The sequence below is a fragment of the Stenella coeruleoalba genome, assembly GCF_951394435.1.
Source record: "Stenella coeruleoalba genome assembly, chromosome: 9".
Classification (NCBI taxonomy): Eukaryota; Metazoa; Chordata; class Mammalia; order Artiodactyla; family Delphinidae; genus Stenella; species Stenella coeruleoalba.
Window position 1 is genome coordinate 25,933,695 of NC_137155.1, and position 22,203 is coordinate 25,955,897.

Sequence of the window (22,203 nt, forward strand, 5' to 3'; positions counted from 1 at the left end):
ACAGTGATGGTGTCGTCGAAGGCTGTAGTCATCTCAAGGTTGAACTGGGACAGGATCCACGCCCAACCTCTCACACACAGTTGTTGGCAGGATTCAGCTCCCCGTGGAATAATTCACTGACTGCAGTCTCCAGGCTGCCCTCAGTCCCTTACTACTTGCTCATCTCCAAAGGGCAGCTCACTATGGCTGCTGGCCTCAGCAGAGTATGCAGGCGAGAGATCAAGAGAGGGAGGATCGCCATTTTTCATAACCTAATCTCGGGAGTGGCATCACTTTTGCTGTATTCTCTTCTTTAGAAGCAAGTCACTAAAGGAGCGGTTGCACAAGGGTGTCAATTCCACGAGGCAGGGGTCATTGGGAGCCATTTAGAAGCAGCCTACCACACCACCATGGAACTATAACAAACTCCCTCCTGCCTGGTAACAGGCTCACTTGCCAGCCATGCCAATACATCAGACCTACTGCACAAAGCCCTCCAACCCCCCCGCTACTTATAGCTGGGGTTGTTCACAGGTTTATTTAATAGCTCTTTTAAATAGCTTTGAAGAGGAGGCAGTAAGAGTGAATTAGCACTAATTAGTATTTCTCTGTGAACTATTGCCTTAGAGTTTTGCTTTCTTAAAGGCACCTTCGAGTAAAAGCAGCATTGGGTTCCTAAAGAATTTCCCTCACTTAGACCCAGGCTTTAAAGTGAAAGATTTGGACCTAATGATGCAACTTAAGTCTTAGAATAACGTACAGAGTTTATGTCACAATTACTTACAAGGTAAGTTGTAATAATAGATGAAAGGCCGTTCTTTTATCCAACAAATTAGGGCTTAAATCATTAAAGGATGATTGATTCCATAACGTAAGAATGTAAGGGACAGAACTATGAAAAGATGTTGTTCATCTTTTTACAAATTCCTTGAGAGGATATAGAGCATCTCATTTATGTCTGCAGCCCCACACTCAGTGTTCTCTGCTCCCCCTTCCCCCAGACCATGCTGGGCATTTAGGCAATGCTTGTTAAGTGCATGGGTAAATATTTTATATTTTATAATGCAATAGAGTTATGAATTTTAATATTTATGCAATCTACTAACCAAAAGTAAAATAATTCTTACCATCATCACTTGCATTCAAGCTACATCTGTTTTTATAAATTTCTCAGAGTAACATATAAATAAGTCTGCGTGGCAACTAGTACAGTCTTACACTGTGGAACACAGACCAAGAAGACATAAAAAAGATTTCTTTCGTGAGTTTATGCATTTAGACTCTAAAATATTGAAAAGTACATCCAGGGACCTATGTTCTGAGGCTCTAATCACAGAAATTCAAATATGGGGTTTTAAATGTAATAAACTTAACCTAATATGAACTGTATATTAATGTAACTTTCATTTAATAGTTTGAGTATTCTGATTTGTGGAAAATTTAAGTTGAACCATAGACATTGTTGCTTTTATAGGTCACAAATGATCAAATACAAAGAATTTCATTAAGCAGTCTGTGACCAGGGAGCAAAAGAATAACACTGGACAACTAAAGGGAAAATTCTTCAAAATATCTAAAAGAAAGAGAGGAATCATTCCCCCTCATTATTCAATAAGTATACTTACATCTATGTGCAAAACACTAATCTCAGGGAAATACAAATGTAAGTAGGACCCAGAACCCTCTGAGAAACTGAATTTAATAAAGAACGTAAAAATTATTGACATAGAGTAACTATATTTTGAGGCATGTTATGGCGCAGTATGCTTAGTCCCATCGAGAAAGCACAACCAAATTCCTACAGCTCAGAGAAGAGAGAAATCACATGCGCTGGGAGCCACACGTGAAGCCAAAGAAGCTTTTTATCTCATAGAAATCTACAGGACCATAAATTGTGTTCATTTCAGTTTCATAAAAAAACCAGAGCACTTCCACCCATTCTTATCTAGATCAGCAGTCAGCATCCTTTCAGTAGAAGGAGAAAGTTCAGCTCTCAGAATCTTCCTTCTCCACTGAGAGACTTGAACAGATTTCTCATGCTGTCACTTAAGTCTTTATCTAGGAGAAGGATGCTGGTGAATTTCACAGAGCTGAGTCACAAGCGAGTTCTGCAAAGCAACTCCTCCTATCCGACAGTCACGAGGCACTCTTCTGGAACCAGTTTCTGGTTCATGCCCTTTCTATTATGATAACTAGAAAAATAAGCGGCTCATTACAGAGCCTACTCACTCGAAAAATTCACAGCCAGACCCACTGATTAAATCACATTGAAATGAGGGCAGCCCTTGTTCTTGTGCTCAGGTCATTCCAGGTTTTCCTTCTATTTCAAATTTAAGTGATCTCTAAACGGGAAAGAAGTGGTATAATATATTTAGAAGAGGTGTATGAAGATTTCTATTTGAAAACTTTAAAAGAGAAAATTTTCAAAGGAGAGGAAAATGATCCTAAAACTGGATTTGGCAAGATTTTCATTAAGAAACATCACCCGGGTTTACAACTAATGAAATGATAGGTTAGGCTCAGATATTTTTAGAAACCGCACATAGCTTTAATCTCAGAAACATCTATCAAACTTTGATTATACTGTGCATGTATTTTCTTCTCGTCATTGCCTTTCCAGGGTCAGGAATAGTAGCACCCTGACGAAAATTGCTTTACTGCTGTGCCGTATCAAGTCAACTGCTCACAGATGGTGGATTATTACCCAATGGCTTTAAGGCTGATTCCATGCAACACTGAGAGGTAAAGATTAGCTGTTGACAACTCCTCATATGAGCCATAAAATGTTGAGGGAGCAGAGTGGGTAGGTTAAACCAGTGCTGTGAAGTCAGTTGCACTGGATTTGAATACCAGCTTTACCACTTCCTATGACCTTGGGCAGATCCCTGAACCTTGCTAAACCAGAGTCCTCATCTGTAAAATGGGTAGTAAAGAGTCCTTCCTCTTAAGATTGCTGGAAACATTAGAGGAGATAATGCTTGTACAGGGCCTTGCTCATTGTAAGTGTGAACCACTGATAAAGAGCTTCTGACAGCACTCTTCACACAACCTCCTTTGCTGGGAAGAAGGCCTCATCTACCAAATCTCCTAGGAAAATTGAATTTCTTTGTATCTACTGCTCTGCCATTTTCTACGTGACAACTCCTGAAGAAACAATTTGCCTGGACAAAGAGTTAAAATATTGGAAGACTCTGGGCTTCCCTGGTGGCGCAGTGGTTGAGAGTCCGCCTGCCGATGCAGGGGACACGGGTTCGTGCCCCGGTCTGGGAAGATCCCACATGCCGTGGAGCGGCTGGGCCCGTGAGCCATGGCCGCTGAGCCTGCGCGTCCGGAGCCTGTGCTCCGCAATGGGAGAGGCCACAACAGTGAGAGGCCCGCGTACCGCAAAACAAAACAAAACAAAAAATATCGGAAGACTCTAGTTTTCTGTCTCTTCTAGGGATCATATGAACATTAGCAATGTCTGGATTAAAATGCTTAGAGGAAAAGCTACATTCATCTGGCCGGAATATAAAAGAGGTGTCTTGTTTCAGGTCAAATATCATTTCAAAAACATGGCTGTCTGCTTGCCCTACTGCTGAACACTGATACTGAAAGGCAATATTAACATTCCAAAGCCAATTAATTTTCTAAAAGATACCATCCATCAAGCTCAGTGAAAAGGAGGAAGAGATGTCTCTGCTGGATGTATTTATGCTAATATGACATTGGGCAGAAAAAGCACTGTGACCAGAGAAACTGTGAGAGTCATCCTGGTATCAGTGTAAGTTAGGGCTTCACTATGTTTCATGACAACCTTCATTTGATTGGCGCTATTATTTTTGGCATAGCAACCTTAAGTTTTTTTAATCAAAATTTACTCCAAAGCTCTTTGTTAATAAGGACATAACTAGGTGTAAAAATAAAACCTCAGGGGCTTCCCTGGTGGCACAGTGGTTGAGAGTCCGCCTGCCAATGCAGGGGACACGGGTTCGTGCCCCGGTCCGGGAAGATCCCACATGTCGCGGAGCAGCTGGGCCCGTGAGCCATGGCCGCTGAGCCTGCGTGTCCGGAGCCTGTGCTCCGCAACGGGATTGGCCACAATAGTGAGAGGCCCCCGTACCGCAAAAAAAAATAAATACAAAAAACCTCAAAGCAGAGACCTAAGTAAGATAAAAGTTTATTGCTTTCTTACATAAAAGCTCAAAGATCTAGGACTGATGGGGTGGTCTTTCTCTTTTAGACATGAATTCCAAGGCATCAGGTCCAATGTTCACTATTCTCTGCCAGCACAAAAACAAGAGAAAAGACAAAAACTTCCTTTGTAAGGGACTTTCCCCACTAATTGCAGATATGATTCATTTGAATTGCGTGTAGTCACATGTCTCTGCCTAGCTGCAAGGGAGTTTAGGTTGGTGGCTCTGTGTCCAGGTGTGAGGGAAAGGATTCTATTATAATGAGGAAGAAGAATGGTAATTGCAATTGATCAGCAATGTCTAGCACTGGCTCCTTCCCCAGTGAAAAGCAACGGTTTAACTTCTACTGCAGCCATACCTGCTTTGCTAAATAAATGCTCCAGAAACCATTCTGGCTGCAATGGTTACAATGAATTATTCGCAGTCTCTTGAATTCATTTTGCCCTTTGCACTTTTGCTATCTTTTTCCCGTATCTCATTTCTCTCTCAAAACCCCATCTATTTTTCTTTTAAGAGTTGGGGAAGATTACATAGATGTGAAATAATCCATGACCTTGGCATAAATGGAAACAGTAGAGAAGAGTAGGAAGCCAAATGGAGACCTGCTTACTAGAGCAAAGACGGCCACCATGAGGGCAGGCAGACAACCCAACTGGTTACATAAAGCTCAGGATCATCAGTATTACTGGGACATAGTTATAGGAGAGTTCAATGCTGTAGCTGTTGTCCAATTAAAAAACAAGGCAGTGTGCTCAGTAGCAGTTTATGATTTGTGCTTAAGTGGTGAGCCCTGATAGATTATTAGGGGCAAAGTGTAAAGGGTCTAACACGGAGATAAAGAGGACGTCAGATGCCTACATCAGGTTAGGCAGTTCCAGTAACTGGCTGAAGCATGAGGCATGATAAGTGAGCAGGAATTAGGCTATAGGAGGTGGATGAGAAGCCCAGGGATTTGGACTGGACGTATAGGGAATTGGAGAGCAAAGACATAAACTTCAAGGTATAAGAGACCAGAAGGATTGAGAATTTCCTGAGTCCCTTTTATGTCCTTGCACTCCAGAGCTGGTCCTCTCACCTCATCCGTCTAAGGGATAAGATCTAAGCTGGGCTTATCCCTTAGATCTTCCTTTCCATTTCAATGGCTACTAATCCACAAAAGGAACCACTTCTGCTTTTTAGAGGACAACCATTTTTGAGAAACATTTTTCCCTGACAATTCTTGAGAGTAGCTGAGTTAGGCTCACTTCTTTTGCTAAAGGCTACAAATTGCCACTGTTTTCTCCTGAGACAGAACATTCCTTCAGCGCTTTCTAATACTCAGTATTTTCAAATAGAAATTTATGCCACAGTGTTCTGAATGATTTTTCCACATTGGTTATACAGATAACTAGCAGTTAACCCTAACTCCAAGGATCTGTGGTATGATTGAATGATTTCAATGCCACAGTGTTCTGAATGATTTTTCCACATTGGTTATACAGATAACTAGCACTTAACCCTAACTCAGAGGATCTGTGGTATGATTGAAAGTAAAAGAGAATCGGAGGGTGAAATGGTGGGAGATGGAGGGAGAGAGAGAAAAAGAGAGAAACAACTTATTATGTACAAGGGAACCCCCATAAGACTATCAGCAGATTTTTCAGCAGAAACTTCATAGGCCAGAAGAGAGTAGCACGACATATTCAAAGTGCCCCAAAAAAATTCCATCCAATAATACTCTGCCTGACAAAGCTGTCATTCAGAATTGAAGGAGAGGGAGTTTTCCAGAAAAGTAAAAACTAAGGGAGTTCATCACCACTAAACCTGCCTTACAAGAAATGTTAAAAGGACTTCTTTAATGAAAAGAAAGGACATTAATTGGTAACTAAGAAACATATAAAAGAATAAATCTCACTGGAAAGGTAAATCTATAGTAAAGGTAGGGGATTAAGCATGCATAAAACTAGTATAAAGATTAAAAGACAAAAGTGGTAAAAATAACTAAGATTACAGTAAGTAGTTAAGGGACACACATGTAAAATGAAACATCAAAGATGTAAAACATGGCAGGGGGAGAGTAAAGATGTTAAGATATAGAATGGGATCAAATTTAACTTATTATTAACTTAAAACAGACTGTTACAGATATAAGGTATTATATGTAAGCCTCGTGATAACCACAAACCAAAAATCTACAGTAAATACACAAAAGATGACAAGAAAGAAGTATAAGTATACCACTAAATAAAGTCAACAAACCACAAAGGAAGAGAGCAAGAGAAAAAGAAACAGAAAGGAACTACAAAAATAGCTAGTAAACAATTAACAAAATGGCAATAAGTACATACTTATTAATGATTACTTTAAATCTAAATGGACTAAATTCTATAATCAAAGACAAAGAGTGGTTAAAGAGATTTAAAAAAACAAGAAGCATGTATATGCTGCCTACATGAGACTCACTGTAGATGTAAGAAGACACAGACTGAAAATGAAGGGTTGGAAAAGGATATTCGATTCAAACAGAAACCAAAAGAAAGCTGGAGTAGCCATAACTATATCACACAAAATAGACTTTAAAACAAGACTGTAATAAAAGACAAAGATGAGTGTTACATAGATATGAAATGGTCATTTCAACAAGAGGATATAACATTTGTAAATATTTATGCACCCAACATAGGAGCATCTAAATATTTAAAGTAAATATTAACAGAACTAAAGGGAAAAATAGATGGCAATAGTAGTTGATTTTACTACCCCACTTATATCAATGGATAGATCATCCAGACAGAAAATCAGTGAGGAAGCATCAGCCTTAAATGACATGTTAGACAAATGTACGTAACAGATATATATAGAACACTCCACCCAAAAGCAATAGAATACACATTCTTCTCAAGTGCACATGGAACATTTCCCAGGATAAGATTATATTTTAGGCCACAAAACAAGTCAATAAATTTAAGGGAACTGAAATCATAGCAAGAATATTTTCTGACCACAATTGTATGAAACAAGTAATTAATTACATGAAGAAAACTGGAAAATTCACAAATGTATGGAGAGTAAACAACATGTTACTGAACAACCAGTGGGTCAAAGAAGAAATCAAAAAATACCTTGAGACAAACAAAAATGGAAATATACCAAAATCTGTGGGATATAGCAAAAGCACTTCCATGACAAAAGTTCATGGCAATAAATGCCTACCTCAAGAAACAATAAAAGTTTCAAATAAACAATCTAACTTTACACCTCAAGGAATTAAAAAGAGAACAATGCACAAAGTGAGTAGAAGAAAGGAAATAACAAAGATTGGAGCAGAAATAAATGAAACAGAAACTAAAAAGACAATAGAAAAGATCAATAAAGCTAAGAGCTGGTTCTGTGAAAAAGATACACAAAATTGATAAAACTTCATCTAGACTCACCAAGAAAAAAGACAGAGAGGATTCAAATAAATAAAATCAGAAATGAACTAAATGATATTACAACTGATACCACAGAAATACAAAGAATCATAAGAGACCATTATGAGTAATTATACACCAAAAAGTTGGACAACCTAGAAAAAAATGGATAAATTTCTAGAAACATATAACCTACCAAGACCGAATCATGATGAAATAGAAAATGTGAACAGATTACTAGTAAGAAGACTGAATCAGTAATCAAAAAAGTGGATTGATAAAGATGTGGTATACACACACACACACACACACACACACACACACACACACACACACAGAGTGGAATATTACTCAGCCATAAAAAAGAATGAAATAATGCCATTTGCAGCAACATGGACGGATGTAGAGATTATCATACTAAGTGAAGCAAGTCAGACAGAGAAAGACAAATGTTACATGATATTACTTATGTGTGGAATCTAAAAATTAGTACAAATGAACTTATTTGCAAAACAGAAACAGACTAACATAGAAAACAAACTTGTGGTTACCAAAGGGGAAGGGGGGAGGGATAAATTAGGAGTATGAGATTAACAGATACAGTATGAGATGAACAGATACAGACTACCATATTTAAAATATCATATAAACAACAAGGATTTATTATATGCACTGGAACTATATTCAATATATTTTAATAACCTCTAATGGAAAAGAATCAAAAAGAATATATATATCTCGAATCACTTTGCTGTACACAATACTGTCAATCAATGACACTTCAATTAAAAAAAAAAATCCCAACCAAGTCCAAGACCAGAGGCTTCACTGGTAAATTCTACCAAACATTCAAAGAATTAATAGCAATCCTTCTCAAACTATTCCAAGAACGAGAAGAGGAGGGCACTCTTCCAAACTCATTTTACGAGGCCAGCATTACTCTGATATCAAAATCAGACAAGGACACCATTAGAAAAGAAAATCACAGGCCAACATTTCTGATAAACATAGATGCAAAAATCCTCAGCAAAATATTAGAAAACCAAATTCAATCATAATGTTGAAAGGATCATACACCATGATCAAATGGAATTTGTTCCAGAAATACAAGGATGGTCCAACTTTTGTAAACCTGTCAATGTGATATACCACACTAACAAAATGAAGATTAAAAATCATATGATCAGCTCAATAGATGCAGAAAAAGCATCTGACATAATTGAACATTTATTTATGATAAAACCTCTCAGTAAAGTGGGTATACAGTTTTGAATCATATTAAAATGTTGACTTTATATATTATATGCATATATATGTTTATGTATCTGCTTAAAAATCAACTGTTTTGATTCATTTAAGAAAAAAATAGATGAGTTTTTTTGTGTGTGTATTCCCACTGTTCTGCTAAGAACAAAATACGTATGTTTGTAGGACCTATGAAATATGAATTGTGTAATTCCGGTAGATTCTACACATGAGTTAAATGAATATATATATATATATGAACAAAAAAACACCCATGGTGCATAGGCTGCATCTGGGCCACAGATCCCATATGCGGGAACTGACCTGATTTTAAGAAAGTGGGACAGAGGGTGCTAACAAAATTCCTACTTCTGTGAGGATCTGTTCACAGACTGAGGCAGGTCTAGAGCTGCAGGTGGTTGACTTCATTAGAGCTTCCTTTATGAAGGTAGGGAAGCCTTGAACATGAAATAAAAATGAGTGGGTTTTAGTCATGCCATTAGCATTTATTTTGATTATTCATACTGTAATGTAAACATACACTTAGTAGTTAGAGATTAATTCTGGGAGAGCTTTATGGAGAACACATGTCTTGAAAACAGCTTTGAAAAGGATAAGTTTCAACATCTTAAGACATAAAAGAATATCTGCAATGGGAATATTTTTGAAAAATTAAAGTATATGTTCTAATTTCCCCCATTGCAATCTTCTGCCTCCCAGTACAAGCCAATCATGGCTCCAAGGCAGACAAGGGGGTTATTTGAGCTCTTTAGTTTGATGACAGGCTTTAAAACAAGCCATTATAAAGAGACAAGATGGATAATGCCTTTGGTCCCTGTGGCAGCCAAGAAAGTACACTGCTCAGAACTCCCTGTAAGAGAGAACCAGCTGCAAAGAGTACAGGCAGCTGATGGCCCCTAGCTGAAGCCCAGTCCCAGGGCAACTCGATGACTGAGTGTAGCAAGGACACTCAGATCTGGTCATTCCTTCCCAATGGGGAACTACCAATTGGGCTGCCTACCACTTCCTCAGAGTTACATCACATTCAGAGATTCTTCATCCCAAATATTCCTTCCTTCCCCCATCTCCTCCTATAGGTGTCAGACCTGTATAATACTCTTAAAGTATTCACCTGGCTACTTCTCCTCTCTCTCATCTTTATTTTTCACAGGCATTGCCTCCAAAGATTCTCTTGCATTTCTAATTCCATCCTGGTGTCTGTTTCCCAGAGGACCTGAACCGACTTAGCTCCTACTGAATTTGTCAAGTGCTAGATGTGAAGGGACATCTGAGATCTTCCGTAGTGTAGGAGAGCTGCTCCTATCCACTATGATGTCCTAGCATTAGGCAGTGATGAGAAAGAAGGATGTTATGTAGGGTAAGAAAAAGAAAACCTCATCCTTCCTGGTCTGGAGAAGTGTGGACAGGAGTGAGCGGTAGGAGAGGCTAAGTGTGAGGAATGTATATGAACCTTCTGTTGGGAGAGGCACTCTGCCATGGGACAGAAGACCCCCTGCATGTTCTTGCTAAATGTGGCAAGTATTCAAAGCCTTGACGTTTCTTACCTGCATCATTTCTCAGGGTGGGATTGGCAGCAAGCAACCTTAAGGGATGATGCAATGTATCCCTCTAGAGCAAAAAACAAAGCTTAAAATTAAAAGCAGCACGTTTCCCAAAATCAATGCCTTTCAGCTGTGACTCAAACCCAACATGTACTCAGTATTTACCGGAGGAGCAATTTGTCACCTCCATGGAACCTGGGGGCAAGAGAAACCAGTGCCAACATCATACTCATGCTACTTTCTGAGTTAAGAATAATAAGTCCTTTGTCCCTGATCTAGGGATCTCGTGTCTTCCGCCAGCACCTATGAAACAGTAATAGGCTACCTCGTTAACTTGTGAGATAAAATCTCAGGCCTTGATACCGTCTCCCTCTCAGTTGCTTTAAAGCCCCAGAGCATGGAAAAGTGGATAACAAGAAGAGGTTACTGTGGGTAGAATGACCCACATCTCACCTGGAAAAGTTAGAGGAGGCTACCATATAGATGGTCTGTATATCAACCCGGGACTAGGTCTCACCAAAGAAACCTGGTGACACAGTGAGAAACTAGGTAAACAGAACCTGGACATCAGCTCACAACGTACACAGGTGTCTCCACTCAACACACTGAGTTGACTAAAATTACCAGAAGTTCTTGTCCTCCTTGAGAAAAGAAGTGAAAGATAGTCAAGAGTGTCAGCCAGGTAACCTACCAGAAGAGGCGAAGTGGTACTACAGGCGGACTATGTGGGCTAAGAGTTTCTTGAGGGGGAGAGCCAGATCCTAGTGTAACTAAGCACCAGGGATTTGGGAGTTGAGGTCGGATCATCAAGGCCTTGAGAGAAAATGAGATATTTTAATGGCATCATAATTCTACTGAAGACTCTAGGAGCCCAAGGACACTCTAAGGTATGGCTTGGATATGAAGACAGTCATTCACAGTGACAGGAGATCACACGTCTTCCTTCCTCCATACCCCTGTACACCATCCTCCCGAGAGACCTTGGGTGACAGGCAGCACTTCGCCATCTGAGTCTGAGAATTAGTGTCCAAGAAGGACTATCGCCTAACTACAAGGTCTGTCACAGTCATTTCATCAGATCAAATAGTAATAAGAAGAGCTCGTGTTTTTTCCTGATACCCAGATTCTCAGAGCTTGTGAAAAAGACCTGGGCTTGATAAAGACAGTAAAGAAACTACAATTTTTCTGTCTATCCAAGTTGTAATACAAGTGGAATATAGCTCTATTTTATAACATACCAGTAGTTGAGGGTAGCAAGGTAAAAATGTTTAAAAAGGCTCCATACATTAAGTTTTCTCAATTGTTATACAGCGTAGAATACACAAGAGATAATGCAGTTGCCTTGAATGTCAGGCTAAGGAGTTTTGGCTTCCTTCTGTACAAAGAATAGAGTCCTTGGAGGGGATTTTTAGGAGGGTAATAAAAGATTTAGTGAGGCTGTATGGAAAGGTTCCTTCAATAATAAAATGTATCTATACATCTATCTATCTATCTATCTATCTATCTATCTATCTATCTATCTATCTGACTGAAAGGAGAATGACAAGGGAAGGGGATTGGTATTAAACACCTGAATTAGGCTAGTCCCTTGGTGCAGGGATCATTTTTAACATAATGCAGAGAGAGCTTTGCACTGTACCAAATACAATATCAACCACATGCCTCAAACATAGTAGATGATGAACAGACCAATGTAGCACATAAAATACTGATTACTGATCTCCTCAGGCAAGTGCCTCAGTATTTCATTTATGGATCCTCTGAAAACATTCTGTAGTAATTTTTTGTGCTATATCATAAAATGTGGTAAAACGAATACAGTTTTAAAATGTCCTGTTTAGAAAAGCTTTGACTGCTAGGCTACATATAGACATGACAAACCAGAATAAATAAATTCAGTGTTTCAATGTGTATCCTCACTAAACAGAATTAATTAGTTGCAGAAATGAGACATTCTCACATTTAAAAATAAACTCCAAGCTAATTTTCAGATTGCTACCAAGAATATATCTGCAATATCACTCCTGAGAGAGTAAAAGTGTTACAGTAAATGCCCATCTATGCACACATTTTAGGAACTAATTTATATTTGACATATTATTCTATATATTATAATAGTCTGGTTAATAAAGAACATGATAACCAAATACACACTTAAAATTTTAGAAGATGATGTTTCAAAAAATATATTAGCACTAAGCTTATTTTGCATATAATTACATCTTTGAGGAATTAGATGACGTTTTATGATGATGTAACATAGAAAACCCTGCCCAAAGCATTTTGATAACTCAAAAATGTACCATCCCTAAGGAAATAATGTTGTAAACAGCTGTTGAATTACTTTGAAAGCCACAAGCATCTTTTTAACCGACATGTCCCTGAAAGACCTCACCTGAGTATTAACTAGCCTGAGCTCGGTTTTCTGAGATTTAAGGCCACATAGCGCAGAAAGGAGGAGAAAGAAGTACTGGCATCTGAGGACTCAGGAACTGTGGATGATAGTTGACAACAAACTTGAAGGGGGTTGTAGAAAGCATTTTTAAAGTTTATACGTTTTCCTGAATAAAGAACAATACGAATACAGGAAAAATTGTATAAAATGTCATTTTATCTCCTATTTTCATCTTCTTACCCCTGGGGGCACATTCCTCCTCTGTTACTCTAATCTCTCAACCAAGGCCTGAACTTTTCCTTAAAGCGTTCCATTCTAACAAGCCAAATAGCTCCTTCCTTTCCTCCTTTCACTTCCTTCCCCCACCCCCATTCCATCAAAAATGTCATTCTAACAGTTCAGATGACTCCATATGGCTGGTTAAGCTAACTGATACTGCCGATGTGAATTCTATCTAGTCTCCTCAGTTCTACAAGAGTTACTGGCATTTTAAAGAAGATGGCTTGATAAATCAAAGACATTCTTTAGTTGATAGAGTTTTTAGGACTAAAAGGACCTTCATATATGTGGAATGTTACACATTTTGGGACAGGGGTAAACCGTTAAGTCTGGTAGGTTAGCTTGGTTCAGTAAAACTAAAAATTTTATAGCTGATTACCTTCATCAAAAGGTGCAGAGACCATGAAAAGATGCTCAACATGACTAATTATTAGAGAAATGCAAATCAAAACCCCAATGAAGTATGACCTCACACCAGTCAGAACGGTTATCAACAAAAAGTCTGGAAATAACAGATGTTGGAGAGGTTGTAGAGAAAAGGGAACCCTCGTTTGCTGTTGGGATTGTAAATTGGTGCAATCACTATGGAAAACAGTATGGAGGTACCTTAGAAAACTAGAAATACAGCTACCATATGATCCAGCAATTCCACTCCTGGGTATATACCTGGAAAAAATGAAAACACTAATTTGAAGATACATGCACCCCCAATGTTCATAGCAGTACTATTTATAATAGCCAAGACATGTAAGCAGCCCAAGTGCCCATCAATAGACCACTGGATTAAGATGTGGTATTTATACAATGGAATATTACTCAGTCATAAAAAAAAATGAAATACTGCCATCTGCAGCAATGTGGATGGGTCCAGAGAATATTATGCTTAGTGAAATAAGTCAGACAGAGAAAGACAATATTATGATATCACTTATACGTGGACTCTAAAAACAAAAAATGTACATACAAAGCAGAAATAGACTCACAGACATAGAAAACAAACTTGTGGTTACCAAAGGGGAGAGGGAAGGGGGGAGGAACCAACTGGGGGTATGGGTTTAACAGGTACAAACTACTACATACAAAATAGATAAGCAATGAGGATTTACTGTATAGCTCAGGGAATTATACCCATTATCTTGTAGTAATCTATAATGGAATATAATCTGCAAAAGTATTGAATTACTACTCTGTACACCTGAAACTAACACAACATTGTAAATCAACGACACTTCAATTTTTTTTAAAAAAGTACAAAGACAGTTCAATGGGGGAATTGTTTTTTCAACAAATGGTACTGGAATAGCTGAACAAACACATGCAAAAAAATAAATCTTGACACATACTTCGCAGTGCACACAAACTAACTTCAAATGGATTATGGATCTAAATGTGAGAGTAAAGCCATGAAATTCTGAAAGAAAATATTGGAAAAAAATCTTAGTGACCTTGTGTTTGGCAAACATTTCCTAAATTTAATGCAAAAAACTTGAAATGTCAATAAATAGAACTTAATAAAAACCATTTATACCTGACGAAGGTCTTATATCTAAACAATATTAAGAACTCTTACAACTTAATAATGAAAAGGTAAACAACTCAATAAAAATTGGCAAATAACTTGAATAGTCATGTCCTCAAAGAACATATATGAATAACAAATAAGCACAAATAAGCACATCATTAGTCACTGAGGAAACATAATAAAAACCCTACAGTGAGATACATCTACATACCTGATAGAACAACTACTTCACTTTTCCATAAGCCCTTGAGGAAAGACAACTCTGAACTTAGCATTTTCATTTATTAAACTGGTAGGATGTTATAGTCAGCATAACTCAATGTCATCTGTCAATTACACATCATCCTGATGTTAACAGGAAAAAAATTTCAAGTTTACAAAATTGAAAGCTGAGATAATTATCTGTATACTTCGTATCAGTGTTTTTAGGAAGAGCTATGTCTTTGATTTTGGTATTTTAAAAAGGGAGTTCAGAGAATGGGATAGAGAGCATAGAGACGGATAATCAGAGAGAAAGCCAAGAGGCACAGAAGAATATTTCCAGGCCTTGAAACCTCGCGGAAGTTGCCGAGCTGAATTTTCAAACTGCTTTGGATTGGGGACTCCATTTTTATCTACCATTTTCTCCTTGTTTGAGCCAGAATATCCTTAAACTATTACCCTGTGCCTGACCCATCATTATATGTTGGAAGCAGATAACTTGTTCCTTTAGTTTCACAGGGCCACAGATGGATAGGAACTGTACCCCCAAAGGGTATTTGATAGTATATCAAGAGCCTTATTCATACCTGACTTAGAAGCAGATGAGAAGATTGAGGACTTCTGAGCTGAAGGATAAGGCATTAGGGGACCTTGAGATAGGGGTAAATGTACATTGCATTTGGGAGGAATGTGACGCTTTGGGGACCAGGAGATTTACATGGTCCTCGAAATATGCCCATACCCTAATCCTCAGAATCTGAAAATATGTTGTTACACAGCAAAGGGGACTTCACCAATGTAACTAAGGTTACAAACTTTAAAATAAGGAGATTAGCTTGGATTATGTGGGCGGGCCCAGTCTAATCACACAAACCCTTAAAGCAGTAACATTTCTCCAACTGGAGCCAGAGAAATGCAGCATGACAGGAAGTCAGAGGGAGTCTAAGCTTCAGAAGGACTTAACAGCCCACTGCTGGCATTGAATATGGAGCAGGGACGGGATCTCAGTCCTGGAACCACAAGGAACAGAATTCTCCCAATTATCTGAAGGAACTTGAAAGTGGATTCTTCACCAGAGCCCAGGCAGCTGATGCACTGATTTTGGTCTTTTGAGATCCTATGCAGAGAATCCAACTGAAACACAATGGGCCTGGACTTCTGATTTATGGAAATCACAAGATAATAAATTTGAGTTGTTTTAAGCTGCTTAAAAAAAAAAACATGTAAAATTAAGAAACTCTTCAATCATTCCTTCAAAAGAGATTAAATTTATGGAATAATCTCCAAGGGATCATCCTGCTTGTCACCAGCTCTTTTTGTTTTTCTGCTTGAATACTGAGCTTATAATTTTGTCTTTCCCTTCCCCCCAAACCTATTCTGAGCCACAAAGAAGAGACCTCCTACAATATGGAAACTCTTGCTGAATGCCCTAACCTGATTGCTCTAAGCCGACAGTCATGGTTGAGAGGCCACTTCTCATCACTTTTTCCAGATATCGCTTTTCACTTAACTTCAGATATTTTGAAATGTCTTGGAATATTTGTTTCTAGGCTCATTTTGCATGTTTCTGTTTCTTCCTTAATGTCTCTGCCTTCTCTGTGCTTTCACTGTGTATTAGTCTGCTCAGGCTGCTGTAAAAAAACCACCATAGACTGGGTGACTTGCACATCAGACAATTAATTTTATTTCTCACAGTGCTGGTGGCTGGGTAGTCCAAGATCAGGGGACTGGCCACTTCAGTCCTGGTGAGAGCCCTCTTCCTGTCTTGCAGGTGACCACCTTCTTGCTGTGACTTGTCTCTTTCTTTTTTTTGTTAAATTATTTTTTCTTTTTATGTACTATCATTGCTACCTCACTGCAGCTCCTCTGAATCAAAGCGTGGCTTTTCAATGCCATCCTGACCAGAAGTCCCAAGATTCACAATTAGAAGTACTTTTCACAACACTCAAAACGCTTGAAAAAAAAATTTTAAAGCTACACTCTTGTTGAGTGTCTCAGTGCATGAGGTAAAATGAAGATTTGGAATTTTTCCAATGAAAACATCTTCTGAGAACAAATATAATTCAATTTTTATTGATCTACATAACCTAATGGCATTATTAAGCAACCATCCACTGCCTGGCTCATAGTTCTGAATAAAAAGGGGTGCAGACTTTTGTTCCCTTTGAATAATAGGTAAGCGATTTCTAATCCCCACAAATGTTTCTCTACTTTTCCTCGACTAATGACTGAGTATGGATCTAAAAAGCAGTTTCAATGGGTTCATCAAATACTACAGTAAAAGTAGGCCCTGTATTATAAATAAATGCAAGTGTGAAGCATGCATAAGCAGTAATGGCACTGTCATATCACAAAGCTGCCAGAAACACGTCCTAGGTTGCTGCCAACATCTTCCTTTAAAACATCGGAACTACTTACCGATACAATAAGATTGGCCTTGAAAACAAAACTCCCCAAAGAAGGAGTCATTTAACACTAAATCTCATTCAAATGACCTCCCCAAGTTCCTATAAAAAATAGCAGAGAAAACAGCAATTTAGACACCAGTCGAGGCTTGTAAAAATCGTAAACACCCTATTAGTTACCATCTTAAAGGCATTCATTTTCCGTATCTCTTACCTGGATGATGCAGCTTTGAAAGGGATTTCTGGATGCTGGTCCTGGAAACGTGATGTGACATAAACAAATCCAACCGCTGCAACGTATTGACATGAACGAGCTCTCCTTCTTAAGAAAGTTGACTTACACGTTTGAAATGGAAGAGAACTGAATTCTTTTCTAACTTCTTAAAAATCAGTGCTTGTCTAACATTGTATGTTTACGTTCAGCTTGACATGTTATGAAACTGGGCTTCCACTGCCAAAAAGTGAGAAAACACTCCTCGGACAGCACTCAAGGGTTTACAAATATTTATTTCTTTATCCTCTAAGTTGAACTAAATAGAAATTATACATAATGGTACAAATTCTGCAGTGTACAGTGGCAGATTCATGCAACAGTCAAAGAGACCCATTGTCAATGGTCTTTGGAGCTCGCCACCAGATGGTAATAAGTCTCATGGCTTATCATCAGTAAGAAGAAACAATACGGCACATGCTGTGATGGACACAGGCAAGCAAATAAAAGGAAGCCATACAGACAGAAATACCCCAATACAGTCCTCTAGCTTGTAACTAAGCCAGTTAGACACAAACAGAACACACTGAGTTTATAATGAAAGCCAAAAAGATAACGCTATCTTCCCAACAAAAATAAAATAAACGTACCAGCTTACATAACATACTAAAATCGAAAGTGTTTCTGGAAAATCTATTATTTATATCTGATTCAAATGCAACAGTTGTTGGCCTGAAAAATGAGCACTGCTTTTGAAGAAGTATCTCAATGTGAAATTTTGCTCTAAGAAAAATAACAGCAACTCCTTACAGGCATCATGACTGTGGCACTTTCTCCTGGGATCTCAAATACCTATACAATGCTAAGTGATATTTTTCGTAAAGATTATTTATTTATTTATTTATTTATTTTTGCGGTACGCAGGCCTCTCACTGCTGTGGCCTCTCCCGTTGCGGAGCACAGGCTCCGGACGCGCAGGCTCAGCGGCCATGGCTCACGGGCCCAGCCGCTCCGCGGCATGTGGGATCTTCCCGGACCGGGACACGAATCCGTCTCCCCTGCATCGGCAGGCGGACTCTCAACCACTGCGCCACCAGGGAAGCCCGCTAAGTGATATTTTTAATACATCAGTCAGGCTGAAGACAATTCATTTCAAGGACAACAGCTGCTGTGTTTGTTTCATGCTTACCACTAACACTCAAAACGATTTACTGTAATTTACAAATTTTACAAATGTTCATAATAACTATGAAGATTTACAAAACCCTACACCCTATAGCGAATATTACACACTTGATTAAAAACATCCTAAGTATTTAACTAACTTTAGGAAGGAAAAAACTCTAAAATATATATGGAATTGCCACTTACTAAGCAGGCAAAGACTTTCTGCTCCCTTTTTGCTAGAGCTCTTATTGAGTGTTTATTACTATTTTTAAATCCTGTTTCTCCAAGTTGATAGCTTTGCACTGAAATAGTCAGTAATAACCACAAAAGAAAACATTAGCAATGGAGAAGGCTAGATGTGGAAGAGACGTTCCAAATCATAAAGTAAGATCCATTCAAGTTGTAATCCTTCTAGTTAACAGATCTCCATCTCTAGCTCAATGGGCGACACAAAACTGAAAACAGAGGTGCACATTGTCCTATGCCAAACTCATTCTATTCACAGGTCCTCTCCCTTCCCAGAGAATAACATAGAAGACAGCTGAAGAAGCAGGAGACTGACCCCACATGGAGGTGTCCCTTTGAACCTAGGATGGGTAGTTATGGGTTACGATTCTCTCTCAGCTGTGTGTTCCCAGAGGGCACGGGGTCTGGCAAAAATGTGCTGGTGTCAAGGCAGGTGACTAAGTATGTGCCCTTCCTGAGTTCAAGAAAAAGGGGATAAGAAGGATCAATTCACCTGTGATTTTCCAAGCTTGGGCATGTCGCAAAGGAGATTCTAAATTTGATTTCTAATGCCAGACAGAAAAAAAGATTGCAAATATGTTTTTGTGGTATGTTTCAGATTCTCAAGAAGGACAGGACAGCATAGGTTGTTGGTTTGTCTTTTGAGAGGGCAATGGAGATTTATCTTAAAGTATGTCATGATGTGTGTGTGCGTGTGAGATTGTGTACCTGCACTCACGTATGGGGGGAGAAAAGAGGAGGGAGGAGCCGGCGGCAGAGAGACAGAGAGACAGAAACTGAGAAAACAGAAAAATAAGTGTGTATGAAATTTAGTGCTCTCCCTAAACTGTGAACTTGTGTCCTCAAAATTTTCTTATCAGGCTTCTTTCAAGTTAGCATTTTAAAAAGCTTCTTTCCTTTTCTTGTTAAAATAGTCATCTCATTTTAGTTGAACAGCTTGTAGGACCATTTATTCTTAAGACTCACGTCATAGAAAAGTTATTTTCCTTAGTCTTCTCTCTTCAGTTACCAAATATTTTAGCTCACAATTGACGTCACTGCTATCATTATTATTAACTGCTTGTGTGTGTTATTTAAAGTGATAACTACTTATACGGCAACTGCCTTATTTTTAAAAAATTTTGAATACAGGAGAAAATCCTACTTTCCCTTCTCTTGTGTTAATGGAAGAATATTTTCAATTATGCTTTGCCTTATCTGTTCACTTTGAGTATTTCAGACATAAAGTTTGCTAAGGACCCTCCTTAGAAATAGAACGTGGTTCTATTTCTCCACGTTGGGCAGGCTTTTATTGAAACATATACAGTTTTCGGTTAATATTGGTGGGCAGCAATGACCTCCAGTGGATTTCTAGGTAAATAACAACTGCATGTTTCAGAGAATGTTAACTTCTGATATATTTGTTTCCTTTAGGACTTTTGGAGCTTGGTAGCTTATCGAATGAACTTTCCAAACTTTCTTAAATTTGTTAATGTTTGAATGAAATTGCAAACCATCACAAGTTATCAACACTTTAACTTTCTTAAATGTACAGCCTATAAGCTAATTTTGAAAACTGAAATGAACGTTATTCAAAATGAACATTTAAATATTCATAACTGTTTTCATGTGTAATTCACTTGCTTTTAGTTTGTGGTTAAATGAAAACTCTCAGAATTTCATATTTTAGAAAGTTAATGGCTAAATAGAAGAAAAAACTTCAGGAAATAAGCATTCTCAAAAATAAAAACTTCTGATAAGATTTATAAGAAAAAAGTTAAGGTGCTCTAAACACCTCAGTAGTTAAGTGAACCTCATGAAACAATTTTCCTGTTAATATAAAATTGAAAGGAAATTTTGGTATCTGAGAGCAGAATGCTTTATTTATTTTTAAATAATAAAACATGTTTCTGGAATATCTTTTAGATTTCACGGAAGACTATTTAAAAGGCATAAAATTTAAGTTTTAATAGAGCTTCAGTGCCGTAGTATCTTCATTTTGGGCTTGTGAGGTAATAATAAACATATTATCTCCACTTTAAAACATGATATAAGTATTAACACATTTTTACTCCAGTTAGTTTTTTTTCTGAAAATGAGCTAGATACAGTTACTGAGAAACTGGTTTCAGATCTTTACTGCACAATCCATAGAATTAAAAAAAAAAAAAAGAGAGAATATACCTTTTCTACCACAAGAGGGCAGCAAAAATGTTTTCAGTTAAAGTCTGTCACTCCAGCTGTTCTGACATATTTTGCTGTTTTTCTGAGTAGCTACCTTGACTTTCTTCTTTCTGCACTGGAGTGAAATTGAAAGAATGTGTTTTCATCCTGAAACAGGACTATTGTGAATGTGGTTTAATGAACGTTTTATGAAAAGCACGAGCCTCAAGGTGACCACAATTTTTCCTTCATGGTTTACGATAATTACAACACACCCGCTTCATAAAGCTCATGGCTTAGACAACACTAACACAATAATTCTTAAAGACTCCAGATGGTTCACATGAGAATGTTAAAGTATCTGATATTCTATATATTTTACATCGTGGTGGAAAGGCAAAATTCAGAAGGATCAAAACGTATATTTTTGCCATGATTATGAAAATCTCTAATTTTTCAGCAATATTGCAATAATCTTAAGTCCTCCCAGGGTAAAATAATAATTGCCATGGAAAAGCAGACAAGTACTCAAAGCTACAGCTATGGTCACCTTTTGATAAATATAACGTGAAATCATCAAGCAATAACGTTTTTAAAAAATTAGGTAATTTTATGTAAGGTTCAACCAGTCAAATGAGCATATAGAATAATTTATCATAACACCTTTATAGTCCTTTCTGTATTACAGAAATCTCTTTTAAGTAATGCAAAGAAGGTGGATGGTTTCTCTTTCTCTTTTTTTTTTGGTTTCTAAATATAAATTCTTCAGAAGCCAGTAGCTGGTTTTGCTCCATCAGGAGTCCAGCACATGCCTAGGCAGGCGGTAATGCTCGGCTCTGGGACGGAGCTTTTTTTCCTGTGGGTTGGCATACTTCCACTTGGAAGGGGACATTTTAAGCTTTTTTCTCTTTTTATCCGTGCACCATACCTTTTCACAGTATTCTTCTACTCTCTGGAAGTTGCTATAACCAATCAGCTGCAAGAATTCCTTGTACCAGGGTTTGGTCCCATGTGGGATGCTGCTCTGAACAGGACAAGGTGTCTTGTGAGGCCCGTCCTCTTCGTAGTCTTTGGTAAACATTTCCTCCACTCTCTCCTCTTCCACAACCTCCAGGGTGATTTTACGGATTGTATGGACGAAACTGTGTTCTACTGTCTGACAGAAATAGGTCCCAGCATCCACTTTGCGTACCCTCAGGAAGAGTAAACCGAGGTCCATCTTAACCATTCTGTCATCTGTCTTCACCTGCAAGAACAAGAAAATCAACGGCACTGAAGTATTA

The 22,203-nt window shown here is 38.1% G+C and overlaps 1 protein-coding gene across 3 annotated transcripts in view; it reads right to left on the minus strand.

The window, feature by feature from the left end:
• SEMA3E (semaphorin 3E) overlaps positions 1-22,203 on the minus strand; it is a 568,411-nt gene that overhangs the window by 147,384 nt on the left and 398,824 nt on the right. For 2 of the 3 annotated variants that reach the window (XM_079932521.1, XM_079932523.1), the window contains 5 exons: positions 17,370-22,166; positions 17,169-17,257; positions 14,371-14,438; positions 13,634-13,693; positions 10,357-10,420 (listed from right to left, as the gene is read on the minus strand). In XM_079932521.1, the coding sequence (XP_079788647.1) occupies positions 21,714-22,166 (453 nt within the window). In that variant the 3' untranslated portion in view covers positions 10,357-10,420; positions 13,634-13,693; positions 14,371-14,438; positions 17,169-17,257; positions 17,370-21,713. Of the gene's footprint in view, positions 1-10,356; positions 10,421-13,633; positions 13,694-14,370; positions 14,439-17,168; positions 17,258-17,369; positions 22,167-22,203 lie in introns of those variants that run through there. The other variant, XM_079932522.1, reaches the window with a different exon arrangement.